Below are 18,608 nucleotides of genomic sequence, written 5' to 3' on the forward strand. Positions count from 1 at the left end.
AATTCTTATTTGAACTATTTTTCTATTGTTTTTATGACATGAAAAAATTAAAATGTTGTTTGCAGATGGATCAGATTGGATTTGCATGTCTGGACATCACAAACTTATCTGTACGGGTTATAACTGGAGTGCTGGAGCACTATTTGGTGTGGTTAAAACGGACTCGGTTTTAACGGAACGGAAACGGTTGGATTGTACTCTTAGTGTGTTTCGATTGAGCAGGTATGAAAACAGTAATCCCAAATTAACTCTAGAGCGGTTCACATGTGGTGAGAATATGATCCGGTCTCGATCAGACCCAGATAATAAATATACTACTTTTATTTGAGCTAAACTGCTGATAAGGTGCAGTTCAATCTGATATATTAGCCAGATAATGCTAATTACCACAGCTATGAATAAACACTGTCTCTGCTGCTCCATGCTGTTTACACACTGAGCGCGGTATGTGCAGCGTTCACTGCTTGCAGCCACGCAACTTCGTTTACTATATGCACATCTGTGATGCATGTCCCATTGAAAACACTGTGTTTTAAAGCGTGACAGCAAATTTTCAGAACACAGAATCTTCTTGCTATATGTACTTTCTTGCTCCTGTGCCAGACAGCACTGACCAATCATAGGTGACTGTGCTTGCGTGGTTTATTGGTCCACATTTTGGTACGTTTAGGTTTTTATGCCTGTGTGAAAACAAACCAAACAGGGAGAAACTGAAGCTCCAAATAAAGAAACTGTAAAATCAGTAAATAGCCACTCTCGACTCATTCTCGACTCACTCATTGTTTGTTGTTTTGCACGAGACAGAAAAGACACTGAAATCCGCTTTGGTAACGTAAGTACTGTAATGTTTAATAGAGTAAAGCACAAAATATACAAAAACTGTTTCACAGATCACTTTCAGTCACATATTTACACAAGATATTTCAAGTTGCGTCATGTTCCTGCACAGCGCGGCACAGTCTGCATTTGTTCACACCTGCAGGAGAATTCAGCTTCTTTTAATTCAGTATAAAATTAAAGTTCACACTCTTCAGCATTACAATGGGAAGTATTTATAAGCTGGAATAGTCTGAGTCTATCAGTCTGGCTCGAGGGTCTTCTGTGTGCTCTTTTATTGCATTTCTCCTCCGATCTATAGCCTCGTCACGCGGCTGAAAGAGAGAACACACTTTTAGTGAATGCACGTTTTATTTTGTGTGGATTGGAAATTGCTTAAGCCTACAGAAACTGTCTTAATGCCTGTGCACTACAGTTCACCAACCCTCCTCCTGCTCAGAACATCTGCGGATGCTTAAAGAAAAAAATATTAAAGAACCACTAAACCCTAAACCATATATTTTTTCATTAATAGCTGAAACAGGGTTCCTGGGGGTCCTTAAAAAGTCTTCAAATGTCTAAAAATCTGGATAATTAAGGTCTTTAATTGTCTTAAATTTGCTTTAGGTATTACATTTTAGATGGTGCGTTTAATGCCGGTGGGAAAACACTTATGTTAGCTAGCTCTTTGCTAACCATAGTTCTCTCCCAGGTAACTCTACTAATTAGTGTTTTACTGTTAGTAATGTAAGTGTTTTCCCTGGGGAGAGAACTAAGGTTAGCAAAGAGCTAGCTAACATTAGCCGCAAGCTAGCTAATGTTGCTGGAGAGAGAACAAAGATTAGCAAAGAGCTAGCTAACATTAGCCACAAGTTAGCTAATGTTACTGGGGAGAGGACTAAGGTTAGAACTAAGGAGCTAGCTAACATACTAATATTAGCGGCGACTTAGCTACATTATCGGTGAGAGAAGTAGGTTTAGCGGAGAGATAGCTTACATAAGCTGTGAGCTAGCTAACATGCTAACATGTTCTACATCAAAATGGAACAAAAAAAAAAAAGATAACCAATACAATAAATTATTTTCTACTAACGAAAGTATGACTACATTTTTGGGCCTTAAAAAGTTCTTAAAAAGCATTTGATTTGACTTTTAAAATGTAGCAAGAACCCTGTGAAATGTGTTTCTTAGAAGTAATAAAACATAACAATCCTGCTTAAAACTGTTATAAACATTTCATAACCGCTTTTAACGCTTTTATTGTGGTATTTTGTCCGCCTCTGCAGCGCCCCCTCAGGTTCAGCTGTGCTATAGGCGAGGATGATGTGCATCACAATATGCAAATTAGTCAATCAATAATTCCGCCCCCCTGCTGATGTCCTGCCATCTGTGTCTCATCACTGTCAGAGGCATACTGCTCCTGCTGCAGCTCAGCCAATCAGCTCTCCCTTCTGCCCCACCTCTAAACCCATACATCATCAACATCCCAAACTATCCCTCCCATTTTTTAGCCTTTTTCAAAGTGTGTGGAGTCAGCTAAAATCAGGGGGTTTAGTGCCCCTTTAGAAGGTCTTAAAATGCCACAGGCAGAAGGTTTTGTTAGGGTTGGGTCTACAGTATATTCTGCAGGAAGCAGGGCCGGGATTGGTGGGTTGGAAGTGTGATGATTAAAACATAACTCACCTGTCTTTTAAAGAGTTTATTGATGAATCTGTGGCGAGACTCCGGAGGTTGTTGGCTCTTTGGACGGAGTTCAGGGCTTTGTCGGATTTGAATAGTCCGGTCCAGGTCGGGTGTTCTCGATCCTCTGGGTCCGAATACATTCAGCTCTTTAAAGCACTCGCTCTCGATCATCTGCATCAGAAAGGAAAAAAGTTTATACTGGAATGAATATATCAGTAGCAGCACTTTATTACTTCTTTTTTTAATCAAAACATTTACTTTTAGTAAAAAAAAAAACACAATCATTTGTTTTTAAACTGCATCTAATGCAACATGGTGCGACAGCTAACATGCTTGGAGGAGAACACTAATGCTGCAATCCATATAAACTCAAATATTACAATGCTACAGCATCAGCAGCAGTTTAAAAAGAGGCGGAGTCTGACTTCACATGTGTCGGAGGTAAAAAGTGGGATAAAATTTGGCAAAATAATAAGGATTGCCCCACAAGTTCAAGTTCCTACACAGAAAGTTGGAACGTCATCTGCATGTCATCTACACTTGTATTGTGTAGATGTTTGGCCTTATCTAGATGATAAAATCTGATAAAGTGATCAAAGAATAAACTGGATCTGCTATATATTCACCCCGTTCCTACCTCATTCTGCCATGGGATGGCCATGCTCCCTGTGTTAAACTTGGCGTAGAAGTCCACATCTACTTCCTCCAGGTTTACTCCTTTAACCGTGGAGAACTGATCAATATCCAGAACATCCTGGCAGTACACGGCTCTCGGCTAGTGAAGAAACATAAAAAAAAATCAGTCAGCAATAAAGCTTTAATCATTACACATATGAATTACATATGAAGTACAGATATTTATATTTAGTACAAAAGGCATGAACTAATTATCTTAGTTAATCAAGGGTGTGTTTATCATGGGTGTGTTTCATTTTGGGCGTAACGTGAAATAAACCAATCAGTGTGCCAGTTGTCTTTATTCCCTTTAAGAAACAGGTGAGCTCTGACTTTGGCGCGTTTGTATCTTAACAGCGTGGCGTTTTTGTGCATCTCAGCAGAGACAGATACTGACCTGCAGGTTCACACTGTGAAGATACACCAGCAGATCATTTAAGAGAACAGTAATTTTACAGTTATTTTATTCTTTATTCTGTTTATTGTTGAGTTAAAAGTCGGGTTTTGCATCTAAAGGAATAGACTCTGATGATTAACTGTTGTCAGGGTTTTATTCAGTCAGTGGAGCTCCTGTGTTTGCCACCACCAAAATATATAAAAACCTAGCTAAACACACCTCACTTCCAGACCACCACACCAAACCATCAGTGTAGATCTATTCCTAAACTCTGACACTGTTTTAACAGTGCAGGAGCAAGGCGTGAAAATAGGCTGTTGTTTTCCTTTTTTTAAACATTTTATTAAACATAATACTAATTTTGACCTGTTGTCCACCAGAATAGACCACGAACCAGCCAATAAACAAGCTGGAAAAAACAACACTAGAGTCAGCAAGGCAAAGTATGATTTAGAACACTTTTAATACACAAATGTCCATATTAAATATAAAATTATAATGTTAAACACAGGCTTTAAAAGCAATGGACAATGGAATATAACTCAGTGGAACATAATTCAGGTCTGAAAGGTAGGTGGAGCTCATGTACAGACCAGGCAGGCATTTACATCAGTGCACTTTATTATTATTTATTCCTATAATATTTTTAACTCACATCTGGAACGAAGGAGGGCGCCACCATTCCCGCCTCCAGTCTCCTGAAGTTAATGTCCTTAAAGAACGGATGAGCTCTAACAGCTGCTGCTCCATCCAGCTTACAGCCCAGCCTCTCCTTCGGATTCTTCGTAAAGAGCTAAAGAGTAAAAATAACAATAATCACTTTATATTTCAGCGTTTCTGATGAACCTGTTTAGAAATAACAATCAGATGTACCCTTTGCAAATGTGTATTCAATAGCAAAGTCAATAGCAATCCAATAGATTTTCTTAAATTAGTCAAAACCAAATTAAAAACTGCACAAATTGACTGAAGAAAAAAAACCATTGCAAACATGACCTAGAATTAAGTGACTTTGTAGGGATGTGACATTGAAAAAAATGTTGTTGTTTTTTTTAACAGTGCTCTGAGACCAGTGTAAAGCCTCTGTGAGGTTAAAAAAAATAATATTTTTTTCCAGCTCTGGAAAAAAAATAAGAGAGCACTTAAAAATGATGAGTTTCTTTGATTTTACCAAATTGAAAACCTCTGGAATATAATCAAGAGGAAGATGAATGATCACAAACCATCAAACCACCAAACTGAACTACTTGAAGTTTTTCTCCAGGAGTAAAGCAGCATAAAGTTATCCAAAAGCAGTGTGTAAGACTGGTGGAGGAGAACATGATGCCAAGATGCATGGAAACTGTAATTAAACCAGGGTTCTTCCACTAAATATTTATTTCTGAACTCTTAAAACTTTATGAATATGAACTTGTTTTCTTTGCATTATTTAAGGTTTGAAATCTCTGCATTTTTTAAGTTATTTCAGTCATTTCTCATTTTCTGTAAATAAATGCTCTAAATGAAAATATTTTTATTTGGAATTTGGGAGAAATGTTGTCTGTAGTTTATAGAATAAAACCTATAAATAGTAAAATCAGAGAAACTGATTAAGAAACTGTAAAATAAGACTGGGACTGTGTGGTGGAGCTCTTACCGCCTGGCAGATGGATTTAGTGTTTTTGTCGAACTTTTCATTAAATCGAACCTCCATCTCCAGAACTCTCAGCTCCAGCTCCTTCCTGTGCACGCGCTCAGTACGATCACGGAACGGCGGATTACCGGAGGTCATCTCGTAGATGATACACCCGAGTCCCCACCAGTCCGGACTGTAACTGTAGTACTCGTTTTTTATTACTTCAGGAGCTGAAGATACGAGAGAGATCAGACACAAACATACAGTTCAGTTAATTAAAGAGTCTGATGATCATAATAATCTTTTCAACTGACCAGCTACCAATATGCAAATGTTATCATTAACCAACTGAATAAATGATTATTAAATAGTGATGGGCCAATCCAAACAATCGATACAAAAGCTCTTTTCATAATAATATTGTTTTTAAAGGGGACGTATTATACCTCTTTTTACACAAGTAAGAATACTGTAGGTCTATACAAAATCTCTCTCACATAAAGATAAAGAGATCTCACAGCTCTATTGCTAAATTTCCTTCGGGATCAATAAAGTATCTATCTATCTATCTATCTATCTATCTATCTATCTATCTATCTATCTATCTATCTATCTATCTATCTATCTATCTATCTATCTATCTATCTATCTATCTATCTATCTATCTATCTATCTATCTATCTATCTATCTATCTATTCTTACCAGTTTCAGTCTCTTTCTGAAGGAGCCGTTTAAGGGCTCTGTCACTTTTATGCAAATAAGCTGTGTTTATCACAGGTTAGTGTTAGCTTGTGTAGCTAAAGTTTTATTTGATGCTTAACTGTGATAGAAGCAGAAATCCATAAACCCATACAGAAAGACAGACAGACACAGACACAAAGACAAACACATACAAAGAAAGACATAAAGACAAACACATAGACAGACAGATACAGACAGACAAACACAAAGAGTAGACACACAGACAGACACATAAACAGACAGACACATAGGTAGACAGAGAGACATACAGACATGTAGTCAGGCAGACACATAAACAGACACATATACAAACACATACAAAGACAGACATACAGACAGACAGATACAGACAGACAAACACAAAGATAAACGTACAGACAGACACATAGATAGACAGACAGACACAGACATGAACACATACCCATGTATCCCGCTGTTCCAACTTTTCCCCGAACAAGTTGTCCCTCCTGCAGGTCGACTGCAAGCCCCAGATCAGAGAGCCGTATGTGCCCTGTGAGCGTTTACATATTAAAATTCAGACACACCTTAAATACAGTGTTTTTTCATTATTTAAAATGTAAAAGTTGTGTCCAAACTTTTGACTGGTACCATATGTAAAATGCATTTCTTAATACATTTAAAATGTATTAAAATGACCAAAATGTATTTTTTCCTTTTATTTACTGCAATTGTATATACGTACAGCTCTGAAAACAAATAAGAGACCACTTCAGTTTCTGAATCAGTTTCTCTAATTTTGCTATTTATAGGTTTATGTTTGAGTAAAATGAACATTTTTGTTTTATTCTACAAAAAAGATGCAGATCTTTCAGACCTTAAATAATACAAAGAAAACAAGTTCATATTCATAAAGTTTTAAGAGTTCAGAAATTAATTAATATTTGGTGGAATAACCCTGGTTTTTAATCACAGTTTTTTTTTTCATGCATCTTGGCATCATGTTTCCTCCTCCACCAGTCTTACACACTGCTTTTGGATAACTTTATGCTGCTTTACTCCTGGTGCAAAAATTCAAGCAGTTCAGTTTGGTGGTTTGATGGTTTGTGATCGTCCATCTTCCTTCCTTTTTAATTTGGTAAAATGAAAGAAACTCAATTTGTAAGTGGTCTCTTATTTTTTATCCAGAGCTGTATATATTTTTCTATATGAGGGTTTTTTTTACACCACTGATGACGAGAGCTTCTGATTGGTTGGTGTTTAAAGCTGCAGCCACACCGGCCCTTTGCGGATAAGATTTTAATTATTCACTGTTTCCTTGTTTGCTGCATGAAAAGCAGGTTTACAGGTGAATTTCGTGTTTAGCGAGTTTTCATGATGCAAGCGCTCTCGCAGCTTTCTCTTTCTGTTATAAGCTGAATTACTGCTGTTCTGAGAAACCAAATCAAACCCGACCGGTCCTGTAGAGCTGTGAGAAACGGCCGAGCTGATCATGAATTAAACAAGCTGAGAGTGATTTCCTCGTGTCTGATTGCAGCGGTTGCTGTGGAATGCAGCGAGGAAAACTTCCTGGAAAGTAACTGAATACAGATTGTGTGATAAAAATAGAAATAAATGCCACACCATTATTTAATTACATTCATGCGTGTCTTCCTGCTAGATGTAGCTGAATGTAACCCGTATGAAAAAAAATATATATATTTATCAAATATATTTTTCTATGTATGAAAATGCACCCATAAATATATCAGAATTTTTAAATGTAACAAGTAATGTAAAAAAGATGCAGAGCTTTCATACCTCAAATAATGCAAAGAAAACAAGTTCATATTCATAAAGTTTTAAGAGTTTAAATAAATCAATATTTGGTGGAATAATCCTGGTTGGTTTTTAATCACAGTTTGTTTTCATGCATCTTTGCATCATGTTCTCCTCCACCAGTCTTACACACTGCTTTTGGAAAACTTTATCCCTTTACTCCTGGTGTAAAAATTCAAGCAGTATATTATATTCCAGTGGTTTTTCAATTTGATAAAATCAAAGAAACTCATCATTTTTAAGTGCTCTCATTTTTTTTACTATACAGTACTAGTCAAAAGTTTGGACATAAAAAAAATCTCACATTAATAATTAATACTTTAGTCAATGTATTTTAAAAGTATTTCAAATGTATAAATAAATACATGTGCTGTTCTCTGTACAATATGTTTATTTGTATATTTTTACTCACCATTATCATCCAAAAGAATGTTTTCTGGCTTTAAGTCCCTGAAATAAAATGACAAAGTAAAAAAAAATACTGTACCTTCATTATAGCAGAGAAAATAAGATTTGTAGTATAATATATATATATATATATGCTTAAAGAAATCTAATTTTTTTCAAATCTGGCTAATATATTTTATTTCATTTATTTTTTACATTTTAATATCCCTTATTAAATGCTTAGGTCTTAAGAAGAAAAGGTGTGATTTATTATCTGCACGGTTACTGGAGTTCACCTGTAAGCGATGCAGTTCTGGTGCAGGTGGTCCAGGCCGCAGAGGATCTCAGCAGAGTAGAACTGGACCCTGGATTTGATGAATCCCTGGCTGCCCATGTTATAAATATGAAACTTCAGATCTCCACCGTTCATCAGCGTCAGGACCAGACACAGGGCATCTTTAGTCTCGTAGGCGTACGCTAAACTGACCTGATACAGAGAAATACAACATTAACACACATCAGCAATCGCATACACGCAACAGGATGATATGCAAAATGCTAAATTTAAAAATCCTTAATTAATGCAATTGATTAAAAAAACTTTTTTAAACTTAACAATATATAAACTTATCCAGGCATACAGTACATAGGGACAGTGGGGAGCGGTTGACCCCCCTGCCCCCCCTTAAACCCACCAGTGTTGTTTTTACTACCCTATTCTGATCAAATATAAATGGACATATATTTCTTTATATGTGTGATACAATGCAGAATCACATATATGGTCGGTATGGCGCAGTAGATAACACTACATCATCAATCCACATCATCAATTTGGGTGACTCTACTGCTCTACACCAATAAGAGTCCTTGGGCTAGACTCCTAACACTACATTGGCCCAACTCTGTAATAGAAATAACCTTTTAAGTCGCTCTGGAAAAGAGCGTCAGATTAATGCTGTAAATGTAATGTAAATATATAAAGACATATGTGTTTATTTATATCGTATCAGAATAGGGTAGTAAAAACAACACTGCTTGCACTGTATGTCTGGTTTTAAGAAAATAATTTTAAGAATTTACTTAAATAATTGTAGGTAAATCATTGCTTCAAACTTGCTAAGTAACGTTACTGAAATTGTGAGTTAGTTATATTTAAAACTTTATCATGCCTAAATTGTAAGTTAATTTAATATGTTTTCTGCTATATCAGCTGCTTTGCACAATAATTGCACTTTTTACATTCTCCTTTAAGGTCAGGTGAATAAAATAGATTTTGTAAAAAAAAAAAAAACACATTTCAACATTTTTAAATGGAGAAAGGAGTTCTGCTTGCTCTTACAGCCTACAACATCAAGGCCAAATACTGTAGGTAATCAAAATAAATGTTCTACAAGTTTACCTAAGGTAGCCTGGGGGAAATGACTACACACTGATGATGGTGAGTATCAGAACAACCACTACGCAACCTAATGGAGCCAAAAGGCAATGAAAAAGACGCGGCCATTGACAACACACTAATCTCAGTATTGTCTCAGAAATAATAATCATTTTAGTTTTAATAATGCAAAATTTTCATTTTAAAGGCTCCACTAAATCAGCAACTAAATCTCAGTCCTTTAAAGCTTTTTATCCTTTCTAATCTTTCTGTTCCTGTTTTAGGATTTTTTACGGAAACTTCCTTGTAGAATGTTTTTTTAGTTCCGCAGTTTCTCAGGGTGTTTAAGATCCACAGATTTTCACTGACGCATTTTGGACTGTAAATGATCCCAGCGATACAATTTTTCCCAACTTAAATTACAGATTATTTATCATTATTGTCATTTAGAGCATTTATTTGCAGAAAATTAGAAATGGCTGAAATGAAAAAGATGATTTTTAAAGTTCAGAAATCAATATTACTAGACTTGCTATTTTAGAAAATATTAGAATATAAGAATTATATCGTGGCAACTCAAACACACACACACACACACACACACACACACACTTCAGAATTCTCACCACAAATCTGCTGTTGACCTTCTCCAGGATCTGTTTCTCGTTCAGGGCCAGCGCTTCTCCTTTACGCTTCTTCACGCGTTTCTTCTCCAGTTTTTTACAGGCGTACATTTTCCCAGAGGCTCGAGACTGACATGCAGATACCTGAGGAGAACAGCGTCCTGTTACCTGCACTGTTTCATCATGCTAAAGCTATGGAGCTCTACAGATATCCTATTAAAAATCTCATTTATTGTCTGAACCAACATATTAAAGAAGTACAGCATCAAATAAAGGAGTTACATTTACACTACCCGACCAAAAAAAATGCCACCAATGTATTAAGATAATATTTATATATTATATATTGTAAGACACCCTGTGATTCCCACCCCTAATTATATAACACCTTAAGAAAATATTGAAGTTAAATGAATTCTTACCTCTCCAAACCCTCCCTTTCCCAAAATACGGTATTCTCGAAACATGTCTCTTGTCACGGGCTTTCTGTGGGCAGAAAACGTGCAAAAGTCACGTGGTCTTCAAAATGGCAATTTTACTGGATAATCAAAAAACTGCATGGATTTGAACAATATATCTATAGTTTGTTACTCTGTAGGTAGAAGAATAAATACTAGAGTTTAATAAAATACTTTATTAGTTGAAAAATGTCAACTCAAGCTTTTTACTCTTTAAGTTAAAGTGTTTAAAAAGTACTAAGTACTGGTTTCAAAACTACTTAAAGTATAAAAGTAAAAGTAGTGTAAGGGAAAATAAATAAAGTCATTAAGAACAAAAGTTTAGGCCACGCCCACAGAGTCCTATAGTGTACAAAAGTAGAAAGTTCAGATAATTGTGTGAAAATGTAAAAATAATTATTCCAGTAAAGTATAGATAATCTACATTTCTACTTAAGTAATATAATGACGTATTTATAGGACAGAGATCACCTGCTCACCTTTCGATCGTCTTCCACTGCAGGAAACGATCAAAATACATGCTTTTCTGATAATCTTTAAAAGGAGCTCCACTCAGAAAGTCATGGACTGATCTGTAGTCAGTAAAATATAACGTGAGCTGAATATAATTTCAGTGAACGGAAAATCAACTGAGGAAGAAATTATTAAAAAAAGGATTGAAACTCACTTTTTGAAGTAGCTGAAGTTTCCGTCGCAGACGTTCCTCTGGAGGTTCTGGATGTACAGCTGCTGCTGGCTCTCCTGGATCTCCTGCACGAAGTGGGGAGACTGAACACATACAGGACATGAGCTACAAACACATCCATAACTCTGTATTCATAATTCAAGCTTTTTTTGTGTGTGTGTGTACTGGGAGCACCTAAATGAATGGTTTCTGATGACTGACTGTTGTCACGGTTTTAATCAGTCAGTGGAGTTCCTGTGTTTTCCACCAACAAAATATATAGAAAGACTTCCTCACTTCCAGACCACCACACACATCAGTGTAGATTTATTCCTAAATTCTGGCTCTATGTTATTTAATATGTATAAGATAGCAATGAGCATCCCGGCGTGCCTTGTGCAGGATGTAAGATATGGCCCTCTATTTGTACTAAAAGTAATATCATGTTATTTAATGTTTAATCCTGAGTATTGTACATTGATTCAGTACTACAGTGTCAGTACAAGCCTAGTACTGGTTCTTGAATCAGTGCATCTCTAGTAAAAAATATATTTAGAACATTTGTTTGCATTTTAAGCATTTTATATCTTTGATTCATATCCATATATTTACCTTTGGGTTGAGGTATTTCTCAATAATCTCATTTCCACCGCTCTTCTGATTCTCATCTTGTGTCAGTTCATGAGCTTCCTGATATCAAACAGAGGTAAAGATCTCAGCATCAGCCCTACAGCATACTTAATACACTTATAACCTGATGTGCCAGAAGTCATGGGACATGAACATAAAGCACCAGTCAAGTTTGAACACTACTTTACATTTATTTTTATGGCATTTAGCTGACACTTTTATCCTTTTAAGTCACTTACAATTTTATTTCTATTACTGAGGTGGGCCAAACCAAGCTGAACTGCTTGAATTTTTGCACCAGGAGTAAAGCATCATAAAGTTATCCAAAAGCAGTGTGTAAGACTGGTGGAGGAGAACATGATGCCAAGATGCATGAAAAAAACTGTGATTAAAAACTAGGGTTATTCCGCCAAATATTGATTTAAAACTTTATAAATATGAACTTGTTTTCTTTGCATTATGTTCATTTTATTAAAACATAAACCTATAAATAGCAAAATCAGAGAAACTGATTCAGAAACTGAAGTGGTCTCTTAATTTGTATATATATATATTTATATTACTGACAGTTATGTTATTGTCTCATCAGTTATTATTAATCAGTGTAATAATCAAACTGCACAGCACTTCTATACTAAACTTCTATAAAAATACCATTGCCTCCAGGAAGCTAACACAGCGCTTGAGTTCTGGTCGTGTGTCGCAGTAGAGGTGGAACAAGGCCTTCCCAATAGGCTGATCCACACACAGGCTGTAGTATTCCCGTTCTGTAACACAGAGCATCGCTGTGGTAAGAGCAATTGAACTGAAAACCGCAGTATTAAAGAGAAACTAAACCCTAAATTATATATTGTTTCATTAATAGCTAAAATGTAATATACCAGACTTAGATTAGAACAGGCTTAAATGTTTAATAAACATTCCCTAATCTTTAAAAAAACGCTTTTATTGCAGTCATTTCTGCCTCTGCAGCGCCCTCGCTGGTTCAACTGTGCTATATAATATGCAAATCAGTCAATCAATAATACCTTCTCCTTGCTGACATCCAACCTTCTGCATCACACTGCTATCAGAAGCACACTGCTCAGCCAATCAGCTCTCCCCTCTGCCCCGCCCCTAAACCCATACATCACCCAGTGCCCCTCTTCCATTTTTTTTTTAGCATTTTTCAAATTTGAGTTTAGCTTTACAGAGGAGAGATAATACCTACATATCTTCCAATAGAACTCAATGTAAAAAGAGATTATTTTAGATAATTTGGAGAGTTTCTACTGGTCCATTGATCAATAAACTTTATACTTGTTTTTTATTGGACAGCGACAAAATATGCTAAATCCAAGCTCAAGTAAAATGTAGTCTTCCCTGTGTTAATTCCTCAGTAAATACCACCACAGTAATGAACACAACTGAAGTCGACTGAAGCTTACCCATGCTTTTCTCCAGCTCTGTACACTGGTTTATGTGGGGAAAGCGCAGAAGTTCTCTCCATCTCCGGCTTCTTCCTTTACCTTTCCCTCCACAGCCTTCAGAGAGAACAGACAGGATTATTAGGAAAGAGAATTTCAGTCAAATTCGCATTATTTTAAAACATACCCAGTGAGGTCTATGCTTTACCTTTCTCACAGTGGTTGTTAATATCATTTTGGGTCATTTTAACAATGTGTTTAATTTTGGCAATTTTTGGTTCATTTGTGCATACGTACTTAATGTTTCATATGCCCAAATAAGTCACTTTGCTATTTTTGGGGTTTTTCTAAATAATATTCATTTTAAGTTGCAACTATGAATCATTTTTAAGATGTAAAATCTTTAACAAATAATGAAACTAAAGATTTGGAGGACATGAACTATTTGATTTGTATTCAGGAAAATCAGGAAAGAATCAATTTTATGACTCTATTCATTATATGTTGACATTAGCTTATTAGCTTAGATATACTTAAATATTACAATTGTGATCCTATCACAGCAGTGCCAATATTTCACCTTATAGCACAAATCTCTCTTTATTACTGCTTAATGGAGCTGTTTGGTACCCCAGCTGGATCCTATACATGTTTATTATTTTCTTTATTTAATTTTTTATCTCTTCTTGGTTATTTGAATGTTTGAATGCAGATTTTGGCTTTTACGTAACGCCTCATTCTTTGTGAACTTTATGGACTGTAACCGCTGATAGACAGTGTTTCCTCCAGCACATTCGCATGCGTCGGAACATTTTTGAAATTGTTTAACGAACCAAAAGAAAGTAAACACGCTAAAACTAATTTCCTTGGGCAAATTCCTGAAGTGGCGTAGTCGGCAGGACAGGCTCCTCACTGCCTGATTCTATCGGCTCTGTTTCATGAGTTCATGCACTGAAAGAACAGCATCTGATCCTCACGGAAGAAAGAAAAAAGGACAACAAACAACGCCCTTCTAAAAATAGACGTCTGAGGAAATGAAGTGTCCTTTTAAGGACTTCCATCAGAATGTGTGCCAGCCTTTATTATCTGTTATGTGTCGACGGTCGAGTGTACAGGCATCTCTGGTATCCTGAACGACACAATCAATACCCGGGATAAAAATAGATCAGAGAAAGGAGGAATAAAGAGGTGACATAGTATCAGTGTTCAGGTGAGAGTGTGAAACATACACTGATTTCACTGATTTATTTTTGGTGTATAATGTAAAATGCAATGGTTCATATTAAGGGCCTATTTTTCCCACATATCCCCCACTTGTATCTCAATTTCTCTTTTTTATAGTCTTTATTATTTAAAATATAATTTTACAATCCAAGATTTTCTCTCAGAACTATTGTTAAAAAGTCGCTTTATTGCAAACCACCAGTGATACCATAGCAGTCACCTAATAACACTACAACAACCATCTGGTAACCACTTAGCAAAACTATAGCAAACACCGGTTATACCATAGCAACAATCTCTCAACACCATAGTAGCCACAAAGCAACATTATATAGCAAACACCTAGGATACCATAGCAACAACCTCTTAACACCAAAGTAGCCACTAAGCTACATTATATAGAAAACACCGGGGACACCATAGCAACCACCTCTTAAACCCAAAATAGCCACAAAGCAACATTATATAGCAAACACCTGGGATACCATAGCAACAACCTCTTAACACCAAAGTAGCCACTAAGCAACAACATTATATAGCAAACACCTGGGATACCATAGCAACAACCTCTTAACACCAAAGTAGCCACTAATCAACAACATTATATAGCAAACACCTGGGATGCCATAGCAACAACTGCTCAACACCATAGTAGCCACTAAGCAACACTGCATTTTAGTAGAATGTAAATATATTAAAGAAGCTTAGTCTGGCTTTTTCTTGCAGGCCACTGTAGCACTCATCTCGCAATCTCTTAGCAACATCGTAGGAACCACTTGAGATACCATTGCATCCATTTAGCAACATTGTAGCAATCACTTACCACCCATTCTTTTACTGTATAATAGATTTAAGAAGCTTCACTACCTGCACTACTGACTTCTCTGAATAACTTTTGCATCTTAATAATTTCTTTGATTTTACCAAATTAAAAACCTCTGGAATATAATCAAGAGGAAGATGGATGATCACAAACCATCAAACCACCAAACTGAACTGCTTGAATTTTTGCACCAGGAGTAAGGCAGCATAAAGTTATCCAAAAGCTGTGTGTAAGACTGGTGGAGGAGAACATGCATGAAGCCAAGAAAAGCTAAAGGAATTTGGGAGAAAAGTTGTTTGTAGTTTATAGAATAAAACAACATAAACCTATAAATAGCAAAATCAGAGAAACTGATTCAGAAACTGAAGTGCTCTCTTTAGTGCTCTATTTTTTCCAGAGCTGTATATACTCTGTATTATGCAATGCCACCCTGTCATACTATTTACTATAAATGCATTACTAAGTTCAGTTCTCATTAACAGTGTGATTAAACACTTCCAAGAACTTTTCTTACATCTCAGATACTATATTTAGCCTGGGTACAGACAGAGGACTCGAGTGTCAGCTGTACCGAAAGGCGTCCAACCTGTTTGTGACCCAAGGACATCCGAGTCGTACCTGTTTTATGAGTCTTTGTGATGCACGTCTGACGTGTTTTGTTTGTATATGAAGCATAAAAAAATGCAGAATGTGCTGTTTTGTATCTTTGCCCTGCAGGACGGTGTTGAGAGCTGGTGCTATGAATAGAATTTGCAGGCTGTGACGCTCTGCACCTCACTGCGGGTCTGCGTGTGGGACAAAGGTGCAAATTTACTACTTAAAAAATGTAAAAAATCTTTGTTGGTCATTCTGTTTTATTGTACAGGAAATGGAGCAGTGGTGTGGGATTGAACTGAATTTAATATGTTGCACAAATTTTAAGCCCTTAAATGTAAAGTTCTTTGCGGTGATTTCATTAAAGGAGCAGGTCCTGGAGCTGCAACACGATCTTATTCAAAAACGTCCAAAAAAGTTAAAGTCAAATTAGTGTTTTTTTCATCTGTCCACTGTTTGCGCTTTTGAGTGAATTACATATAAACACACATGCACATACAACCTATGTATTAAGTACATGAAGAAGAATTGATAAAACAGCACTGAGAGATAATAACAAATGCCTCATCAGTTTTAGGTTCAGATAAATGTAATTACTACTGTAATTACATGACAATTCACATCTCAGATGTGCTTCAATTTTCAGTTATGAGACTAAAAAGACCTTAGAGGTTGCGTCCCAAATGTATGCTCCAATTACAATTACTACTAATTACTACTAATACCAGTTTTGTTCTTTAGTATTAAGTATGTAGTATATTATTAATGAAAGTGTGAAATTTGATACATAATTAGAACCAGACAGATTTTGAGTGAGGTTACACTGTACAACTGTACACTATTATCCAACAATGCAATTAGTAATTTTACTAAATAGGTATTAGTAATTAGTATGTAATTTGGATGCACTTAGTGATTTGTGTTTTAAGAATGATGACAAAAATCCAAAGAGAATTTTTTTAATTTTAAGGTTAGTCTATCCTGATAAAGGTGGGGTAACCACTAAAATGTACAGAACTAAGGTTGGGATCTAACAGTGGCTGGTGGTTACCCGTGTGTGGTCTCTATCAAATACAGGTGACATTTGAAATTTCATTATTGTGACATATTTTATCGTTTTCATTTGCGATATATTACCAATATGTGGTGTGAAATAGAAATAGTATATTTTCATTGCAACATAGACGGTCTAAACTACATAAGACTTGCTCCCAATTTGACTTATATTGGGCAACAATGTAGATGCCGAACAAGGTAAGCGATGGGTCCCATCAGGCTCAGTGATTTTGTGGATTTCATTTTCCAGCAGGAATTTTTCACACTGCCAAAAGTAGCAATTGGTCTTATTTAATATTCTAATTTCCTGAGATACTGATTTTTGGAAAACTGGGGTTTTCATTTGCTGTAAGCCATAATAATAAAATAAAACAATAAGAAGAACAAACTCTTAAAATAGATCACTCTGTGTTTTATACAGCTATATAATATACAAGTTTCTCATTTTGAACTGAATTACTGAAATAAAGTAACTTTTCAATTATATTTTTTAATTATATTTTTTGAGATGCACTCGTACTGCACAAAATATTGGGGTCTAGATGGGACCCCTGTCAATTTAAGGTGGGCTCTAATAACCAAGCCCACCTTAAACCCACCTAGCCTCCGTTTAACCCCTGGTCAAGCCTTAATTTAGGTCTATCCAGGTCTTGTATATACTGTACCCCTCATATTCCACTATAAATGAAATGACCGATGGTCTTACCTTCTCTGGCTCTGATCAGCGCAGTGTTCGCTACCATAGACTCAATCTCCATCCCGGCTCTGTGGCATCAGTCAGCAGATCCAATCAATCTGGACTATCTGGTCCTGGGTCTTGAGTCCAGCAGGCTGCAGTTAAAATAGATTAATTTTTATATTCCTAAAAGTTCAACACACTGTTGCATGCTGTAGGCACTGCTGAAGTGTCTGTCTGAAGTGCTGGAGACAGAAGACTGGAGGCGTCTCTCACCTGCTAGCTCAGCACTCAGGTGTTCCTCAGGTGCAACATTCTCTGAACTTGGAGACAGTGGGCGGCTTACGTCACCCGAGAGCCAGTAGAGCCTGTTTATTCAGAAAGGGGGGGGTGTGGGGGGGGGGGGGTTAATCTGTAAATCTGGTTTACACTATTCTTCACACCATTTTAGTTCTATTGTATAATCTCAAGTCAGAAAAAGTTTGGACAGTATATTAAATGCATGTACAAAAATAAGAGAACACTAAAAAATTACGAGTTTCTTTGATTTTACCAAATTAAAAACCTCCAGAATGTAATCAAGAGGAAGATGGATTATCACAAGCCATCAAACCAAACTGAACTGCTTGAACTTTTGCACCAGGAGTGAGTAGCATAAAGTTATCCAAAAGCAGTGTGTAAGACTGGTGGAGGAGAACATGATGCCAAGATGCATGAAAAAAACTGTGATTAAAAACCAGGGTTATTCCACCAAATATTGATTTCTAATCTCTTAAAACTTGAATATGAATATGAACTTGCAAATATATCTATATTTATCTATCTATCGTAGGCAATTCTGAGATGATGCAACATTAATGCAAACAGAAAAGTACATTAAAAGGCATGTTTCAACAAGACAATGCAAAACCACATGCTGCACGCATTACAAAATCGAGTCAAGTCACATTTATTTTTAGAGCACATCTAAAATAACCACAAGGGC

At 36.2% G+C, this 18,608-nt stretch overlaps 1 protein-coding gene across 1 annotated transcript; it reads right to left on the reverse strand.

Annotated features, from left to right (window-relative positions):
- Window positions 1-823: 823 nt before the first annotated feature.
- Window positions 824-17,930, reverse strand: grk5 (G protein-coupled receptor kinase 5). Its single transcript, XM_049468342.1, has 16 exons — window positions 17,654-17,930; window positions 13,272-13,367; window positions 12,499-12,611; window positions 11,827-11,904; window positions 11,218-11,318; window positions 11,030-11,122; window positions 10,515-10,578; window positions 10,096-10,236; window positions 8,388-8,578; window positions 8,117-8,154; window positions 6,350-6,439; window positions 5,208-5,416; window positions 4,227-4,364; window positions 3,137-3,274; window positions 2,500-2,670; window positions 824-1,151 (listed from the first exon to the last, which is right to left on the reverse strand). The coding sequence occupies exons 1-16, from the start codon at window positions 17,703-17,705 to the stop codon at window positions 1,053-1,055; spliced, it is 1,812 nt and encodes a 603-aa protein (XP_049324299.1). The 5' UTR covers window positions 17,706-17,930; the 3' UTR covers window positions 824-1,052.
- Between the last annotated feature and the right edge of the window lie 678 nt (window positions 17,931-18,608).

The sequence above is a fragment of the Astyanax mexicanus genome, chromosome 20 (genome assembly GCF_023375975.1).
Source record: "Astyanax mexicanus isolate ESR-SI-001 chromosome 20, AstMex3_surface, whole genome shotgun sequence".
NCBI classification, from domain to species: domain Eukaryota; kingdom Metazoa; phylum Chordata; class Actinopteri; order Characiformes; family Acestrorhamphidae; genus Astyanax; species Astyanax mexicanus.

Bases quoted from the DNA above. Each gene is read 5' to 3' on its own strand.
- grk5 (XM_049468342.1), bottom strand. From the start codon at position 17,705: ATGGAGATTGAGTCTATGGTAGCGAACACTGCGCTGATCAGAGCCAGA. The intron at 11,905-12,498 runs GTATTTTTATAG...GTTTGATATCAG, and splicing joins TTAGCTTCCTGGAGGCAATG to GAAGCTCATGAACTGACACA. The intron at 5,417-6,349 runs GTATGTGTTCAT...TCGTATCTTCAG, and splicing joins TGGAACAGCGGGATACATGG to CTCCTGAAGTAATAAAAAAC.